Source organism: Syngnathus floridae, chromosome 12 (genome assembly GCF_059516105.1).
Source record: "Syngnathus floridae isolate MCC-2025c chromosome 12, RoL_Sflo_1.0, whole genome shotgun sequence".
NCBI lineage: Eukaryota > Metazoa > Chordata > Actinopteri > Syngnathiformes > Syngnathidae > Syngnathus > Syngnathus floridae.
Genome location: NC_142424.1, coordinates 5,277,276 through 5,294,516, shown reverse-complemented (window position 1 = coordinate 5,294,516; position 17,241 = coordinate 5,277,276). Strand labels below are relative to the sequence as shown.

Sequence of the window (17,241 nt, the reverse complement as noted above, 5' to 3'; positions counted from 1 at the left end):
TTTTGGAGACGATCCCCGTGCGGACACTGATGCAAGAAAAAGGCAATGACGAAAAGTTCAAATAACAAAAACAATATTTAAAAAACTTTCCTTTGGTCACCACACACAATTTATTATCCTTAACATCACTGAGTACAATGCTTGTATAACAATATATAAACGTTTTAGTAAGCTTGGGTGAAGACTATTATTTTAAAGATGATGCCCCGGAAGTGGTCATGCCAGTTGGCCAGGCTGATTGGCTAAATTCAATTTCTTCTTCACCAATCATTTAACAGACATTTCTTCGCGCCATTTCCTCCTGACCAATCAGCGCTGGCATGTCTGTAGCGGGTTGCTATAAAAGCCACTCGCCGAAACGCTGGGAAATATATTTTTCATTCAAACTACGCACGATGGCAAGAACCAAGCAGACAGCCCGTAAATCCACCGGCGGTAAAGCTCCCAGGAAGCAGCTGGCGACCAAAGCTGCTCGTAAGAGTGCTCCAGCCACTGGTGGCGTCAAGAAGCCTCATCGCTACAGGCCTGGTACCGTTGCCCTCCGTGAGATTCGTCGTTACCAGAAGTCCACCGAGCTGCTTATTCGCAAGCTGCCCTTCCAGCGTTTGGTCAGGGAGATCGCCCAGGACTTCAAAACCGATCTTCGCTTTCAGAGCTCCGCGGTGATGGCGCTGCAGGAATCAAGCGAGGCGTACTTGGTTGGTTTGTTCGAGGACACTAACCTGTGCGCCATCCACGCCAAGCGGGTCACCATCATGCCCAAAGACATCCAACTGGCACGTCGCATCCGTGGAGAGAGGGCTTGAGCTCTCTTCTGGTCGTTGACACCCCATAACGGCTCTTTTAAGAGCCACAACCAAACCTAAAGCTCTCATTCCTGTTTGTTCATAATCTGCTGAATCTGGGAAGTGGGAAATGAGAAATCAATTTTTTCAAAAAGCACAAATCGCTTAGTAAAATTCTAATCTGTTGTGACGTGTTTGGTGAATGATACATCTTTGCAAATTATTTTTTATTTCAGAATATGTGAATACTGTAATTCATGCTTGGACTGCAGGTTTACACTTTTAAAAGTGGCAAAAATACAGCTTTCATAGATTGATAAAAAGTGTTAGAGGAAATTATTAAAAAGTAAGACTAGGTAGTTTATGTAGCACTTGATACACAATTCAACCAACTGCTTTTGTGTAGTTTTAAAACAAATGTATAAATGTGTATATAAAAGCAACGTCAAAAGCAACTTCTCTTAAATTACTTGATGTGAAAGTGATCACCAGGAACAAAGGAATGGGGGAGCAATTTTTAACCTGCATTTAAAAGTAAATTACAAACTCCCATGCTACTATTTTGCTGTATAAGTATAATAACTTCATTCCTAATTTAATACATAACTAAATAATTGCATTTAGTGAGGTTTATACGAATTCTGAGAAGTCTGTTTTATTGTTTTTTTATGCAAGAATATGAATATACAAAATAAAACACACGAGATTTGGATATTTACATTCAAATCATATAGTAACAAAATTATCTAGGGAATTGCTGAAATTTTCCCGAAAACGACGTTTTGGGAAGGGCAGCAGACAAAGGCAGGGCAGCTTTACAAAGGTCTTTGCTGATTGGACAACAGTTTTTCCGCTTCAACTAGCCAATCAATGAGTAGCGTGACTGTATATAACGAAACTGCTCCGTGACACGATCAGAATCATTCTACTCTGTACACTCAGAACCCTACCAACTCGAAAGAAACATGTCTGGACGTGGCAAAACCGGCGGCAAAGCCAGAGCAAAGGCAAAGACCCGATCTTCTCGTGCTGGACTCCAGTTTCCAGTCGGACGTGTGCACAGACTGTTGCGCAAAGGCAACTATGCTCAGCGTGTCGGTGCCGGCGCACCCGTCTATCTGGCGGCTGTGCTCGAGTACCTGACCGCCGAAATTCTCGAGTTGGCCGGCAACGCTGCTCGCGACAACAAGAAGACCAGGATCATCCCCCGTCATCTGCAGTTGGCCGTCCGTAATGATGAAGAGCTGAACAAACTGCTTGGCGGCGTCACCATCGCCCAGGGCGGCGTCTTGCCTAATATCCAGGCAGTTTTGTTGCCCAAGAAAACCGAGAAGGCAGCTAAAGCCAAGTAAAGACTGACGGTACCTTCAATGCCCAAAAAGGCTCTTTTAAGAGCCACACACTTAATCAGTGAAGAGTACATTCTTTGAAAAAATCTTATCAAGTCATAACATGAAACGGTTTGGATACAGTGAAATTAGGTTAAGACTACAATATTTGCTAACCAAAATTCTTATCAGTCCTGATCCACACCATTTAAAATTATTATAGCGTACTTCAAGGTTTTTACAAAAAGCCACACTCAAGCTTTTACTAAAAAATTAAGTATAATAATAATTACATGTTCAAGTATGTAACACTTGGTATCATGGTAACTGTAACACTTGAACGCTTATCAATACTGACACATCTAATAAACCCAGTGAAACCGCTTTAAATGAAAGCTTTATTTGGAATCCACACAATCGTGCAGTATCACGATCCATAACACTATTTACTGTTTATCAATAGTTACAAAAAATTGGTTTAATCAAAGATTGAGGGGGAAGGCAGCTAACTGAAGCGCGCCGAATCGGGTTGACTGTCCTCAGTCAGGTCCGCAGATGTGCTTTATAATAGCAGAACCTGGCGTGCAGGCACGTTACTCTCTTCATTCAGTATAGAGCGATCATGTCAGGCAGAGGCAAAGGCGGTAAGGGACTTGGGAAAGGAGGCGCCAAGCGTCATCGCAAGGTCCTCCGAGACAACATCCAGGGTATTACTAAGCCCGCCATTCGTCGTCTGGCCCGCCGTGGCGGTGTCAAGCGTATCTCCGGTCTCATCTACGAGGAGACTCGTGGTGTTCTGAAGGTCTTCCTGGAGAACGTCATCCGCGATGCTGTCACCTACACTGAGCACGCTAAAAGGAAGACCGTCACGGCCATGGACGTTGTGTACGCCCTGAAAAGACAGGGACGCACTCTCTACGGCTTCGGCGGATAAACACTTCAATCCGGCCCACCAACCAAAGGTCCTTTTAAGGGCCACACACTTTCACTCGTAAGAGTTTAATTTCCTGCATTGTTCGTTAGGCCTGTAGATTTCCTGCCTATGTTGGATTGACGGTAAAATTTTGAAAAGTGGTTTGTGGTGACGAAAGCACTGCACAAGATAATTAAAACCTTGTACACCCCTGAACAGTAGGTGGCGATATGCACAAAGCAACGTGCATTTACACTCGCTGAGACGTTCACCAAGCTACCTCAAGTGCTTTCGTAAATTCTTCCGGAATTAATACTGAACATGACTGAAGCATGACGTCCATCACTACTTTTAGACTAAAAACATCCTTTGGGAAATTATCGTTAAATCATGTGTGCTCTGAAGCTTCGTAGCATGTCGTAGCGTAGCCTAGTTTAGTATAGCTTAGCTTAGTTTAGCTTGTTGGCTGCTGAGAAAGAGACGCGTTTGTCAGCAAGCCATCACAAAGCAGAGATCAAGTGACGACCGAAAAGTGTTGTGATTGTCGTGTGAAAATGTGTACGAGTGGGACAGCAGAGTTCGAGGCGGAAGTTTGTGGAACAAAACAGGAGAACGAGCGGCAACGTCAAGCACTGGAAGCAGTCTTCAGGAAGCCTCCAATTGGGTTACACACCTCAGGTTTGTTCACTTCATTATTGACTACTGCATTTTGCATATACTCAAAAGTTCATTATGGTTCATAAAAAACATAGACAGTAAACTGTTTGGATTGCTGTTGATGGTTTAGTGTTTAGGGATATTGCTACATGAACATCAAGGAGGTTACAAATTAAAAAAATCAAGAAAGGAGGTTTGGCTGATGTGCCTTTCTTCTTGTGTCTTGCAGACTTCAGTAGCAATCTTAGTCTGTCTTCATCAAATGTTCGACCTGAGTCCTCTAACATTAAGGAAGTGAAGGATAAAGAGACCCCCAAAATTAAAGAGGAGCAGGAAGAGTTCCTGAATATTAAAGAGGAAGTGGAGCATGAAGAACCCCCCCGAATCAAAGAGAAGGAGGAAGACTTCTTGCTCATTAAAGAAGAAGAGCAGGAGGATATCATAAAGGTCCGATTGGCTGGTGTCCCTTGGAAGACTGAAGATGAAAGTGGAAGTGCGAGCAGCAGCTCAAGTCAACACATGACAGCTGAAGGTGATGGAGACCACTGTGGAGGTTCACCTGCAGACAAACTCTTAGCTCCACTATCGCACACTGACAATGACAGTGATGATGAACAGTCTGAAGGTGATGTGCAACGTCACACTGACAAACACTATGGGAATAACTTTGTTTATGAGTGCCATGTGAAAAGTCACACTGGGGAGAAGCCTTTTGTCTGCTCAGTTTGTGGTCAAACATTCTCTCGTAAACACTCTCTGACAACACACTCGAGAAAACACACTGGAGAGAAACCTTTTGTGTGCTCAGTTTGTGGTCAGACTTTTTCTCGTAGACATGTTTTGACAGTGCACAAAAGAACACACACTGGCGAGAAACCCTTTGCTTGTTCAGTGTGTGGTCAGACATTCTCTGTTAATGGGAGCTTAAGAAGACACATGAGAACACATACTGGCGAGAATCCGTTTCCCTGTTCAGTTTGTGGTCAAAGATTCCCTGAAAAGGAAAAATTAAGTATGCACACAAGAACTCACACTGGTGAAAATTGTTTAACCTGCTCAGATTGTGGCGAAAGATTCACTCAGAGGGGAGCCTTAACATGTCACATAAGAACCCACACTGGGGAGAAACCTTTTGCCTGTTCAGTTTGTGGCAAACAATTCTCTCATAAGAGAAACCTAAAAAGCCACTTGAGAACACACACTGGAGATAAACCATTTGCCTGCTCAATTTGTGGGCAAACATTCTCTCGTAAACAAGCGCTGACAACACATTCGAGAAGGCACACTGGAGAGAAACCCTTTGCCTGCTTAATTTGTGATCAAAGATTTTCTCGTAGACATGTATTGATAGCTCACAAAAGAACACACAGTGGAGAGAAACCTTTTCCCTGTTCAGTTTGTGGTCAAAGATTCTCTAAAAAGGGATCCATTAAAAGTCACATGAGAACACACACCGGTGAGAAACCTTTTGCCTGTTTAGTTTGTGGCCAAAGATTCTCTCTAAAGGGAAACTTAAGAAGTCACACAAGAACGCACACTGGTGAAAAACCTTTTTCCTGCTCAGTTTGTGGTCAAAGATTCTCTCAGAAGGGGACCTTAACCTGTCATTCTAGAACACACACTGGAGAAAAACCTTTTGTCTGCTCGGACTGTGGTCAAAGTTTCCATCAGAAGGGAAACTTTAAGAGACACAAGTGTGCTAATGACAATAAAAGTGATAAATAAAATTCAGCAAAAAGGGGCATATTTGTCAGGTGGTTGAATTCATAGATTGTTGTGGTTTTGAGACATTTTGCACATCATCCGAGCAAACTTCCTCAGTTCAAGTACAAAGACTTTGCAGGACAGCTCAAACCTTGGGTGTATAGCTTTCTGGTGTAGCCTCTCTGCATGTGGAACATCTTTTACATCTTCCTGGAACAGTTACTCTACCTTCTTGTGTTCTATTTTATATCTATATTCTTGTATTCCAAGTACCTTTAAAAAAATCTCGTGTGCATGTGTTGTGAATTAGCACTACAAGCTTAACTCATTTTACTTGCACTGAATGTATAACATGTAAATGTTATAAAATAAATGCAAATAAATAAGGGGTGACATGACTTGCGTGCTAGTGCATTATAGTACTTTAGCCTCGACGCAAGATTTTTTTAAGTTTGGACGTATGACGTCATCTGCACGCTAACGGATTTTCACTGCAAGGCTGCGGACCTTATCGAGAACCGTGGCGCTACGTGGTGGGGGGGGAATCAGTCACCCAAGCACAATATAGGTTCATTAATATTAAACATTAATCACTAATATTAAACATTACATCACATTGCAGTGTTTATTAAAACAAACTGTAAAGTTGCAGTTTTACAATTTCACGTATAATTATCTTTAAGGTAGAAAAGCACCATGCAAGTGAAATTAATTTTACCAAGTGTGTCCGCTTTACACAACTTCCATATCTTCTCTTGAAAAGCAACTACTTATAATACATATTGTAAAAGGCAGATGGCGACATGTCAGATTATTTTTTTGACATATTGTTTTTCATATGTGATAGGGTGCGCCAGCCATTAGGTTGTCATGTATGAAAACAGAAGTTAACTCTTATGGTTTAGAAAGTATGGTGGCTCTTAAAAGAGCCGTTGGGGTTGAAGGATGGAAGCTTAAGCTCTCTCGCCGCGGATACGACGCGCCAGTTGGATGTCTTTGGGCATGATGGTGACCCGCTTGGCGTGGATGGCGCACAGGTTAGTGTCCTCGAACAGGCCAACCAGATAAGCCTCGCTAGCCTCTTGCAGAGCCATCACTGCGGAGCTCTGGAAGCGCAGATCGGTTTTGAAGTCCTGGGCGATCTCCCTGACCAGACGCTGGAAGGGCAGCTTACGAATGAGCAGCTCGGTAGACTTCTGGTAACGACGGATCTCACGAAGTGCCACGGTACCGGGCCTATAACGGTGAGGTTTTTTGACGCCGCCAGTAGCCGGGGCGCTCTTGCGAGCAGCCTTGGTCGCCAGCTGCTTCCTGGGGGCTTTGCCTCCGGTGGATTTACGTGCTGTCTGCTTAGTCCTAGCCATTTAGACCGCTTCTTAATCAAAAGAAATAATGTGGAGGGGCTCGCAAATTGCTTTTAAAGGCTTGGGTCGGCTGCGCACGAGTGACGCGCAATCAGCGTGGTGCAGCGTGATTGGTACGCAGCTCCGGCTGGAGGTCAGCCCCGCCTGGACGGTAGACCTCCCACCACAAGGCTCGTTGCCAATTGGAGGTGGTAAAGTTCAAACCGGCCGCCAAAATGCAAAGCTCCTCGCGCGCTGAAAACCTCTTCACTGGTTGGTCTAAGTTAAGCGCCCCGCGCATTCTGCAACTATTAAAGCCGGACTTGTTCACTGTTGGAACACATTCTTTCTGAGTTATTATACAAGAAAGTCCTGACAATATGAGCGGAAGAGGCAAAACCGGCGGCAAGGCTAGAGCTAAGGCCAAGACTCGTTCTTCCCGTGCAGGATTGCAGTTCCCAGTCGGTCGTGTCCACAGGCTGCTGCGTAAAGGTAACTACGCCCAGCGTGTCGGTGCCGGCGCACCCGTTTATCTGGCCGCTGTGCTCGAGTATCTGACCGCTGAGATTCTCGAGTTGGCCGGCAACGCTGCCCGCGACAACAAAAAGACTAGGATCATCCCCCGCCACCTGCAGCTGGCCGTCCGCAATGACGAGGAGCTGAACAAACTCCTGGGCGGAGTGACCATCGCCCAGGGCGGCGTCTTGCCTAACATTCAGGCCGTTCTTCTGCCAAAGAAGACTGAGAAGGCAGCCAAGTCCAAGTAAATCTGTTTCTGGAACCTGTGACAACCAAACGGCTCTTTTAAGAGCCACACACTACCTCAAAGAGAGCTTTACGCCCACAAATTGGTTATATTGGTCATGAAACAAAAGCACTGTATAGACTGCAAATAAGATTCTTTCACTTTTATTCTTTATGGTCCCTTTTTGTACTTTATTTTAGTAATGTTTATTTTTGGGGATTTTTTTTCCTTTCCATTCTCACTGCACTGGAAAGGGACAAGCTCTCCAATTTCGTTGTACAATTGCATTGTAAAATGACCGGGCGTTCTATTCTATAATTGATGGAATTGAAATTTCATTTCGAATTTATGTTGGTTCATTAAGAGTACTCTGATATGTTTGAGGATGCAAACACATTTTTACATCAGGCAGGATGAAATGTATAATCAGCGATGAGAATTTTCCACGGATCCGCGGATTTCCGTGTTTTTTTCCGTCAAAACTATCATTTGCGTGAATCGTGGAAATCCGTTGAGAAAATTATTTTTTTTATATATGGGGGGGGCGGGCGACGTTAGCCTCGGTAACTCGCGAGCATTCCCCTGCCCGCCGCGACGGCATATATTTCTCCACCCCGCTACTTTTCCGTGCATTTTCACATTTGCCATTCTCATCCCTGATAATTAAAAAAATATGTATTTTCAAATAAACTTATAGAATTTTTGGATGCATTATGTAATTAAAAAAAATACATGCATGGCTCACCTTGAGAGATAAAGCTGAAAGAAACCACCACACGTATTTTCAAATAAATAGGTTGATTCAAGTTTGGTCTGTTGGGCAGTTTTAAAAATAAGGGAATGTTTCTCTTTAAAAGGAGATTTTGGTGGCTCTGAAAAGAGCCTTTTGTTGATAGAAGTGTCAAATTCACTTCTTCTTGGCTGCTACCTTCTTGACCGTTTTGGGCTTGGCCACTTTCTTGGCAGGGCTCTTCTTGGCAGCAGGAGCTTTCTTGGCAGCAGGGGCTTTCTTAGCAGGAGCTTTCTTGGCCGCTGGAGCTTTCTTGGGGCTCTTGGTGGGCTTCTTGGCTGATTTCTTAGGTGTTGAGGCCTTTGCAGGTTTCTTGGTAGCTTTCTTGACTGCAGCCTTCTTAGCAGCGGGTGCTTTGGGCTTCTTGCTTGGCGTTGCCTTCTTAGCAGCAGGCTTCTTCGCTTTGGTAGGAGTCTTCTTGACTGCCTTCTTAGCAGGTGCCTTTGCTTTACCCTCAGCCTTCTTGTTCATCTTGAAGGAACCAGAGGCACCGGTGCCCTTTGTCTGAACGAGTGTTCCCTTGGTCACCAGACCGACAACGGCAAGTTTGATGCGGGATCTGTTCTTCTCCACGTCGTAGCCAGTGCCGGCAAGAAATTTCTTCAGGGAAGCCAGGGAGACTCCATTGCGTTCTTTGGACGCGGTCACGGCGTTGACGATGAGCTCGCTGACGCTAGGCCCGACCCGCTTTTTCGCCGGCTTTGTCGTCTTCTTTTTCGTCGCTTTCGCGGGGGAAGCTGGAGCAGGGGCTACTTCGGCCATTGTACTGACGATCGAACGTAAGATTGAGTGTAAGGATAGACTGATGCATTGCCAGGAGCAAGAGGCGGTACTTAAATGCACCATGAGAACCGTGGAGAGTCAATCGAGCAGTTTGCTCCACGGCGCGGTGACCCATTCCTCACTTGTGTTTTCTCAGCACACTTCAAACGGTGAAAAATGACAATAAAATAAACTTAATTTTTTGAAAAAATATTTTAATCAATAGCACACTTGTGCATCTCCACATTGAAGTGATTTAAAAGTCGTATACATCCTGCATTTCCTTTGCAGAGCTTCCAGACTTTACTTCCACACCGGAGTGTGCCGCTCTACTCGGCACATTTCCTCACTCGTATCTAAAATAAAACGAGTTAAAATAATTCACGACTTGACAAAACGTGTTTTAAATTGGAGCTCACATGTTCATCCAAGCACCCAAAGTCAAAACAAGAGTGCACCGATGATCATTTTGATATAAGAAAATTATTTCTGATGGCAGCAAACACACACCATCACTGCGATCACTGACTTCTGTCTATTGCAATCTAGAAGACTTCTCGTCTTTAAACTGCACATATGTTTAATTTAAAGTCAGTAAATGTATTTGTTGGTCTTACTATGAAGAATTCAGATGGGTAAAGTGAGAACATGCAAATACAATACATTGTCGATAACCATCAAAGTACTGTACTTGTCTTATGTTTTAGACGATTTCACGTGCAAAATTATGTCTTAAGAAATTAAAGTTATACAATTACTGCTGTATGATCACGTTACAGAGCGAAGAAATGACAAATTGTGTGTTTTTGTGGGTTTTATGCTTTACTGACTGGATGGATATTGTTGAATTTAATCTCCAAATAAAATGATGAAGTGCACAACAATTGACTGATATAATGCATGATACACTCTAGACTGATCACTTCTTGATTGATGTAAATTGTAAATGTTTCATGTTTTTGGTGGCTGCAAGTGTTTGGTGTGGGGAATGAATGAAACACATTGTGTCTAAGCAGTATTTATTTCGACCAATTACGTATTTAAATTACACATTGTCGGTGTTTTGGAAATTTTGAGCTGGACAGCCTTCCCCGATACTTCTCTATCCACAAAATTTAAACATGAATTAAAATCAAAATGGGCCAACCGCCAGAATCTACCTGTCCTCTTTCAGGTCCGAAACAGGGCGACGATGGACTCCCAGGACATTCTTTTGTGTGAACTTGCGCGAACGGTCAGTGCGCTGTTTCAACCAATCAGAAAGCGGCGCTAGCACACTGCTGGTTGCAGACTCCTCTATAGTCACCAGGAGATGACACAGTTGATCTTCAAATTAATTCTGACAAACCGCAGAGACGGACGCTACAACAGGCTTTCTGGACCTTTCGTCAATGTCAGGTTGGTTAACATGTAATCATGCGTTCATACCAAATAAAATGTGTGTTTTTATAACTGGAAGGGTGTAAATAGAATTTTTTTATTTATGTATTTTTCAGGTCTCACAGTCCCCCAAATCCTGTGAAATCAGCACAGCAGTAACATGGTGGAAAATAAATCTCAAACTGTCACATCTGAAGAACTGGAGATGGGAAGAGATCCCTGAGATTGAATGCCTCCCCCCCTCTTCTGCATCCAAGGGTCCGCTCACCACTCGGGATGCGCAAAGGTGATGTTGTAGTGCTGTGCCCAGCGGGCAAACACCTGCTTTTCAGTGATGAAGCGATGGTAATTCCCTCTTTGGATGTTCTGGCTCTCCATGAATTTCACGCACTCATCTGAACCACGTGGCTTGTAGTAGTGATACAGCATCTTGGATCTTGTTTGGTTCCTGCAAAAAGAAGGCTGCTAAAAAAAATGCTTCTTTTGCCATCAAAGCCTCTTTTGGTTTGAATGGACAAGTCCGAAGAAGTCACACACAAGTGTGTTCTTCGGCTCGTAACCGCATGGGATAACCCCGACATACTCACCCGCAGTAACCGGGCGGAACCATCCCGTACACTTTGATGTTGTCACATATTTCGATGGCGATGACCATGGTGAACCAGCCCGTGGTCAGCCACGAGTTTGATTCGAATCTAAACAAGGAGAAAGGCAGGAGGTGACATTTTAAGCCAGCCCAGATAGTCGTCAGGGGAAATGCGAGCTTTGCTGTCATCTTGTGGCTGAAGAGGCATTTTGGTGTTTCAGTCCCCAACTAACCTGTCTCGCCCCGTCTCCCATTCAAAGAGCTTGTCGAATCTGTACATTTTCTTAGGCGCCAAGGTAAAACACGGTGCCCGCTTGTAGGTGGAGCAAATCTTCTGGATGGATCTGTACACGGTCGCTTTGGAGTCCTTGGTGATCTTGCTGGGGGGTCCCCAAAAGACGATGATGGGCTGGTAGTCAACGCCCCCAACCATGAACTCGTCGGGGCGGCGGACCAGCCGGTGCACGCTGGAGTGGCCCACCACCCGCAGCGTTGTGCGCTTGCCCACGTCGGCCTCGTAGCCCGTTGTCGGCGCGTCGTTCATGCGGATCACGCACTCAGTGGCGTCGATCTGCTCGCCCACTTTGGTGCCCAGCACGTGGCTGGAGCTGCTGACCAGGGCGCAGTGCTGGCAGTGCTGGGTCATTCTCTGAAAAAACAAAATAGCAGCAGGTTGAAAAGGTAATATCGCGACGGGCCTTACCTCTTCACTTAAGACGGACACGTAGTCGTCTTTGGTGGCCCATGTCTTGAGGTTGGTGGGCCGGGGCGTGTGGTTTTGGGCCATGTCGAAGGGCACGTAGGGCTTCTGGCTGTCGCTGGTGCTGGCACTGTACAAGATGGACAGCATCATCAGGATGAAGATGGCCACCACGATCACCACCCGCCGCGTCTCCGCTCCCGCCTGAGAAGACCAAAGTCACATCAGTTATTCCATTTACATTGTTGTCCACGTGAAGCTAGGGATTCGCAAAGTGCTGCGTGAGCGCCCTCTTGTAGAAACCTACTGAATGAAATACGACGTATGTGGCAAGTTTCACATTTGAACCCTTTTTCTTTTTCCAGCAAGCCACTCAGTAAACATGCTCACATTATGTTCAATCGCTATATGTTACGCATCCCCCTAAATGCGTGCAAGGCAAGTAATGAAATACGAGAAATTCAAATTACCATGTCACTCACTCAGCCCCGCGTGATCGACTCGGCTTTCTCTCGAGCGGCATTACCACAAAGCTTCACCGTTTTGTTTGGGTGTTGTTTTATAGTTGCGCCACGGTTCGATGGCGACTTTCGAGCGCGCAGCCGCCCTGTCCATTTGTTGCTACACCTGCTGACGTCTGCGGACCCGCAGGTAAGACCGGTTCTAGCTGCAGCGGCAATTCGGAGGTGCACTAGTTGAAGTGCAGGTCCAGGAACTGAAAAGCATGCAAAAAAAACAACAACAGGTGCAATATTGTGAATACAGCTAAAAGACGAGTTTAATTTAGACAAAAGCAGTGACTTGCTGCCCTTCCTCTCTTGGCAATTTGTAGGAGTGCTATTTCATTGTAATAAAGTCATAATTACAGAAAAACAGTTCATTGTGCACAAGATCACATGTCCGAAGCAGAACGCCTGGAGACTTGGGAGGCTGTACATGCAGAATCTGTGCGCGCGCACTAACATCGGAACACACATCGGTGAAAGTTTATCAAACGAGCATAAAGTGCACGTGATGCAATCAATGACACTCGTTCTTACAGTAGATTTCATGTCACGGGCCTTGGATGTCCCGGGATCGTTGGCTCGGCGAGACTCATTTTATCCATCTTATTCCCAGGGTTGCATGAGGGCGGAGCTTCCGGTCCATCTAGGCGTGTCAGACAGCAAAACAAAAGCAAGCCCGAATGTTGATGTTTTACTGTTTTTTATGGATGAATACTCGAAAATGTGTAATCCTGTAATGTCAGTGTTACGCTTTCAGAGTCGTGTCACCGTTTTTGTGACAAACCAAGCCCAAGTTTTACATTGCTGTGTCATTGTAATTTTACTTCTGGGTTGATTCTCCGAGCGTTTGTTCGTCAACATCGACACATCTGATTGGCTGGTAAAAATGCATAACCCCCATGTTTGTTTTATGCGATTGGTCAATAATGCGGAAGTCCCTCCCCCACGCACCCTCACACATTTTCTTCTGCGGGACAGTTCCACCGTGACATAAGAATGCTCTTCTTTTGCACATCGGATGTCCACGGTATGTAAGAAATGCCTCTATAGTCAATATTATTCCACTGCTAATATGATCCCGCTTGACTAAAACTCTTCAAGTGTCGGGTGTCGCACCGGGTGTGATGTTTTCTGACAGGAGCTAAGCTAGCTAACTTGCTATAAACAACAATGTAAAGCTATAACATGGGAAATGACTGCACCGAATCATGTTTTGTTTTTTTCGCATATCTTTCAAATGTCAGTGAAGATATTCGTCCTGAGCTGCAACAAATTAAAGATGAGTGGGAGCTCCCTCGAGTGAGAGAAGAGCAGCAGCCACTAAAGAAGAGACAATGCATCACCACATCAAAGAGAAAGGGGAAATGCCTCCAAATGTTAAAATAAAGGAAGAGCAACCAGAGCCCCTTTTCAATAAAGAGGAAGAGCCTCCCCACATCACGGAAGAGGAGGAAATGCTTCAGGACATTAAAGGGGAAGAGGAGGACGAGGACATCACATCAACCCAGGTTCCTTTAAAGAGTGACAATGAAGATGAAAGTGTGGAGAACAGAATATTGGAGCCTCCAGGCAGGAGAGCAAGTCAACACATGGCAACAGAAGGTGATGGAAACCACTGTAGAGAATCACAGACAGACAGCATCTTAGCTCCATTATCAGACAGTGACGGCACAACGTCACACTCTCCTCATACGTATGATGATGATGATGAAGACCAGTCTGAATGTGATAAAATAGCTCACATTGAGAACAAACCCTGGAAATGTTCTCAATGTGGGAAAATGTTTGCTTATAAGTGGGATTTGAAACGACACATGAGAACACACACAGGGGAGAAACCTTTTGCTTGCTCAGTTTGCGGTAAAAGATTCTCTCAAACAACTCATTTGGCAACACACACAAGAACACACACTGGAGAGAAGCCCTTTGCCTGCGTGATTTGTGGTAAAAGATTCTCACAAGCAACCCATTTGACAACACATGTAAAAACGCACACCGGGGAAAAAGGTTTTTCCTGCTCAATTTGTGGTCAAAGATTTAACCGAAGAGCCAATTTGACAACACACACAAGAACGCATAACCTCTTCGATAGGGATGACAGAATGTCACCCTCTCGTAACACTGACGGTGATGATGAACAGTCTGAATATGATCTGATGTGTCACACTGACAACAAACTGTGGGAATGTTCTGAGTGTGGGAAAACCTTTGCTTCCAAAAGTGGTTTGACAAAACACACAAGAACACACACTGGGGAGAAACCTTATGTCTGCTTAGTTTGTGGTAAAAGATTCTCTCAAGCAACTCATTTGGTAACACACACAAGAACACACACTGGAGAGAAACCTTTCGCTTGCTCAATTTGTGGCAAAAGATACTATCAAGGAAGTCATTTGACAACACACAAAAGAACACACACTGGAGAGAAGCCTTTTGTTTGCTCAGTTTGTGGTTTAAGATTCTCTGAAAAGGGAAACCTAAGACTACATGCATTAACACACTCTGGTGAAAAATCTTTTTCCTGTTCAGTTTGTGGTCAAACGTTTTCAAGAAATGAGAGCTTAAAAACACATACAAGAACCCACACTGGTGAAAAACCATTCGCCTGCTCAGATTGTGGTAAAACATTCTCCCGAAAGGGAATTTTGAGATTACACATGAGAACCCACACTGGAGAGAAACCTTTTGCTTGCTCAGTTTGTGGTCAAAGATTCACTCAGAAGGGTTATTTAAAAATACACAAAAGAATACACACTGGTGAGCGGCCTTTTGACTGTACAATTTGTGGTCAAAGATTCTCTCAGAAGGGTCAAGTTAAAAGACATAAATGTTCTGGAGTGAGTAATGCTGATCAATGAAGTTAGTTGCCATGACGATGTTTTGGCGCAATCTATAGGTTCTTCTGTTTTGTGTGCCTTCTTGGATACCATCCGATTGTTCCGTATGAAACAGAGACGAATGATACCATTATGCATGAAGATTGACTGTACTGAATGGTTTATTTTTTGTCAGTAGAAAGAAAACCATGTTACCCATATCAGACATTTGTGTGGAAATGTACATTATGTTAATGGAGATTTAAAAAATAAACCTACAGTTTGCACTGGCTTGTGTCTGCATTCTGGTTGTACATATTATATGCATCCATATACACAACAATAACCCTTTTCTATTTTAGTCTATTTAATGTCTTACAGACATTATTGAGCATCTTCATCCTGAGTACAAAGAGCAAATGAAGAAGCCGGAAGTCCCACTCATTCAAGATGATGATGAACTTGAACCTCCCAACCATAGGAGGCAGACACAACTACTTTAAGGAGGAAAGAGAGGCCACGCCCATTATAGAAGGGGAAATGGCCGACACATTGCGCATGCGCATCGCCGACCGTGCCTTGAAACAGACCTACACGTCGGTATTAGTAACTACCGCACTTTTGCTCGCTTAATATACAACCGAACGCACAGAATACTCGTTAAGTAGTTTATCCATCACTACTGGACTAATACATCATTCGATTGATCTTCGTGCTTGGATAAATTCGTCTCCGTTCATTGTGATGCTAGCTTAGCCTAGCTTCCAAGCTGCTATCAAAGAGACGGGAGCAACACATTGCTAAGCTAAAAACAAGTAGATCGGGCGACAATGTGTGCAAGAAGGACAGTCGAGTTCAAGGAGGAACCCTGTGGAATAAAAGAGGAGCGAAATTGCCAAGGAGTGGATGCGAGTTGGGGACTAGTTGGGTTACACACAGCAGGTTTGCCCACGTCTCACTTAACTCCGGAAATACCAAACGATATTTATGACGGGACCATCCAATAATATTTGGACTTGATTAGATTGACAAAAAGGGATTTGGCTCAAGTTTGCTTGTTTTCTTGTCTTGCAGATGTTGGTGAAGCTCTCAAAGAGCCCCTCCTAATAAAACAAGAGGAAGAATTCCTGTATATTAAAGAGGAAGAGGAAAAGGCTCTCATTAACGTTTTGTTGACTGATGTTCCTTTTTCAAGTGTCCATAAAGAAAGTGAGGCCAGCAAGCCTACAAGCAGTAGCAGCAGCGTAACCGAAGCTGAAGAAAAACATTGTGGACGATCACAAACCGATGGACTCATAGCTCCACTGTCACAGAGTGACGATGCAACATATTCACATGATGATGTGAAAGATGATGACACTAATAATGACGGTAACATTGATACTGATGATAAAGTGTCTCAAGGTAATATGAAATGTCACAGTATCAAAAAATGCTGGAAATGTCCTCACTGTGAGAAAACCTTTACTTTTAAGTGCCACTTGACAAAACATATGATAACCTACATGGGGTTAAAACCATTTGTCTGCTCAATATGTGGAAATCGTTATACTGCTAAACATACTTTGTTAACCCACACAAGAGTACACACAGGTGAAAAACCTTTTGGCCGCCCAATTTGTGAAAAGACGTACTCTAATAATGGAAAGCAACACACAAAACCACACGATATTCCTAAGCAATTTTCATGCTTAGTTTGTGGTGAAAGATTCGCTCATGAAGGACAGTTAAGAAACCACACAAGAATACACAGTGGTAATACAGTTTTTATCTGTTCAGATTGTGGTAAAAAATTCTCTTGTAAGCCAAGTTTAATGCATCATACACAAACGCACAATATTGAAAAAAGTGAGAAACACTTTGCCTGCCCCTTTTGTGGTGAAGGTTTCACATGTAGGGCAAGCCTAAATTCACACTTAAGAACACACAGTAGTGTACCATTCGTCTGAAGAGTGTGGGGATAAACACACTAATAGTTTGTTTTGTTATATGGATGGTTAAAACAAATATTTGAATGTGAGATCAGATGTTATGGAAAATTGTAGCACACAAAGAAGTGTATGATTGTTCAGTTTGTCGAGAAGGAATTTGGTGAGGGTGAATGTTTGTGTTATTAAAAGTATAAAGATGGCATTAAATAACAAACCTATTTTGCTAGAAACATGAAGTGGATGCTGTTTTAATTGTTTTATACACATATTGTATACATATATAATTAATTGCTTT

General features: G+C 43.8%; 9 protein-coding genes and 1 pseudogene across 13 annotated transcripts; 7 read left to right on the top strand and 3 right to left on the bottom strand.

Annotated features, from left to right (window-relative positions):
- Positions 1–347: 347 nt before the first annotated feature.
- Positions 348–897, top strand: LOC148389726 (histone H3-like). Its single transcript, XM_088392963.1, has one exon. It carries the CDS (start codon positions 396–398, stop codon positions 804–806), a length of 411 nt encoding a protein of 136 aa, XP_088249089.1. The 5' UTR covers positions 348–395; the 3' UTR covers positions 807–897.
- A 794-nt stretch (positions 898–1,691) lies between these two features.
- Positions 1,692–2,460, top strand: LOC148389725 (histone H2A). The gene has a single exon (XM_088392967.1). The coding sequence runs from the start codon at positions 1,751–1,753 to the stop codon at positions 2,135–2,137; it is 387 nt and encodes a 128-aa protein (XP_088249093.1). The 5' UTR covers positions 1,692–1,750; the 3' UTR covers positions 2,138–2,460.
- Positions 2,461–2,726: 266 nt separating this feature from the next.
- Positions 2,727–3,151, top strand: LOC148389724 (histone H4). Its single transcript, XM_088392973.1, has one exon. The coding sequence runs from the start codon at positions 2,736–2,738 to the stop codon at positions 3,045–3,047; it is 312 nt and encodes a 103-aa protein (XP_088249099.1). The 5' UTR covers positions 2,727–2,735; the 3' UTR covers positions 3,048–3,151.
- A 157-nt stretch (positions 3,152–3,308) lies between these two features.
- On the top strand, positions 3,309–5,307 carry LOC148389723 (uncharacterized; annotated as a pseudogene). Its single transcript, XR_015861935.1, has 2 exons — positions 3,309–3,704; positions 3,913–5,307. The product of XR_015861935.1 is annotated as an uncharacterized LOC148389723 (transcript).
- A 679-nt stretch (positions 5,308–5,986) lies between these two features.
- LOC148389722 (histone H3) lies at positions 5,987–6,839 on the bottom strand. Its single transcript, XM_088392966.1, has one exon. The coding sequence runs from the start codon at positions 6,749–6,751 to the stop codon at positions 6,341–6,343; it is 411 nt and encodes a 136-aa protein (XP_088249092.1). The 5' UTR covers positions 6,752–6,839; the 3' UTR covers positions 5,987–6,340.
- A 114-nt stretch (positions 6,840–6,953) lies between these two features.
- On the top strand, positions 6,954–7,835 carry LOC148389721 (histone H2A-like). Its single transcript, XM_088392968.1, has one exon. The coding sequence runs from the start codon at positions 7,111–7,113 to the stop codon at positions 7,495–7,497; it is 387 nt and encodes a 128-aa protein (XP_088249094.1). The 5' UTR covers positions 6,954–7,110; the 3' UTR covers positions 7,498–7,835.
- LOC148389720 (histone H1-like) lies at positions 7,474–9,055 on the bottom strand. The gene has a single exon (XM_088392961.1). It carries the CDS (start codon positions 9,025–9,027, stop codon positions 8,383–8,385), a length of 645 nt encoding a protein of 214 aa, XP_088249087.1. The 5' UTR covers positions 9,028–9,055; the 3' UTR covers positions 7,474–8,382.
- A 974-nt stretch (positions 9,056–10,029) lies between these two features.
- On the bottom strand, positions 10,030–12,986 carry LOC148389719 (alpha-N-acetylgalactosaminide alpha-2,6-sialyltransferase 6-like). 3 transcript variants are annotated; one of them, XM_088392954.1, is made up of 6 exons: positions 12,734–12,980; positions 12,176–12,408; positions 11,697–11,897; positions 11,227–11,642; positions 10,995–11,102; positions 10,030–10,855 (listed from the first exon to the last, which is right to left on the bottom strand). In XM_088392954.1, exons 3-6 carry the CDS (start codon positions 11,844–11,846, stop codon positions 10,672–10,674), a joined length of 858 nt encoding a protein of 285 aa, XP_088249080.1. In that variant the 5' UTR covers positions 11,847–11,897; positions 12,176–12,408; positions 12,734–12,980; the 3' UTR covers positions 10,030–10,671. The 3 variants fall into 3 exon arrangements, with proteins under 3 accessions (XP_088249080.1, XP_088249079.1, XP_088249078.1); XM_088392953.1 differs by having other exon boundaries at positions 12,164–12,408; positions 12,734–12,979; XM_088392952.1 differs by lacking the exon at positions 12,176–12,408 and having other exon boundaries at positions 12,734–12,986.
- LOC148389718 (uncharacterized) lies at positions 12,914–15,306 on the top strand. Of its 2 annotated transcripts, none has more exons than XM_088392937.1 (2): positions 12,914–13,226; positions 13,449–15,306. In XM_088392937.1, the coding sequence occupies exon 2, from the start codon at positions 13,534–13,536 to the stop codon at positions 15,055–15,057; it is 1,524 nt and encodes a 507-aa protein (XP_088249063.1). In that variant the 5' UTR covers positions 12,914–13,226; positions 13,449–13,533; the 3' UTR covers positions 15,058–15,306. The 2 variants fall into 2 exon arrangements, with proteins under 2 accessions (XP_088249063.1, XP_088249061.1); XM_088392935.1 differs by having other exon boundaries at positions 12,915–13,226; positions 13,444–15,306.
- Positions 15,307–15,552: 246 nt separating this feature from the next.
- LOC148389717 (uncharacterized) lies at positions 15,553–17,176 on the top strand. Its single transcript, XM_088392951.1, has 2 exons — positions 15,553–15,957; positions 16,090–17,176. Exons 1-2 carry the CDS (start codon positions 15,846–15,848, stop codon positions 16,962–16,964), a joined length of 987 nt encoding a protein of 328 aa, XP_088249077.1. The 5' UTR covers positions 15,553–15,845; the 3' UTR covers positions 16,965–17,176.
- The last annotated feature ends 65 nt before the right edge of the window (positions 17,177–17,241 follow it).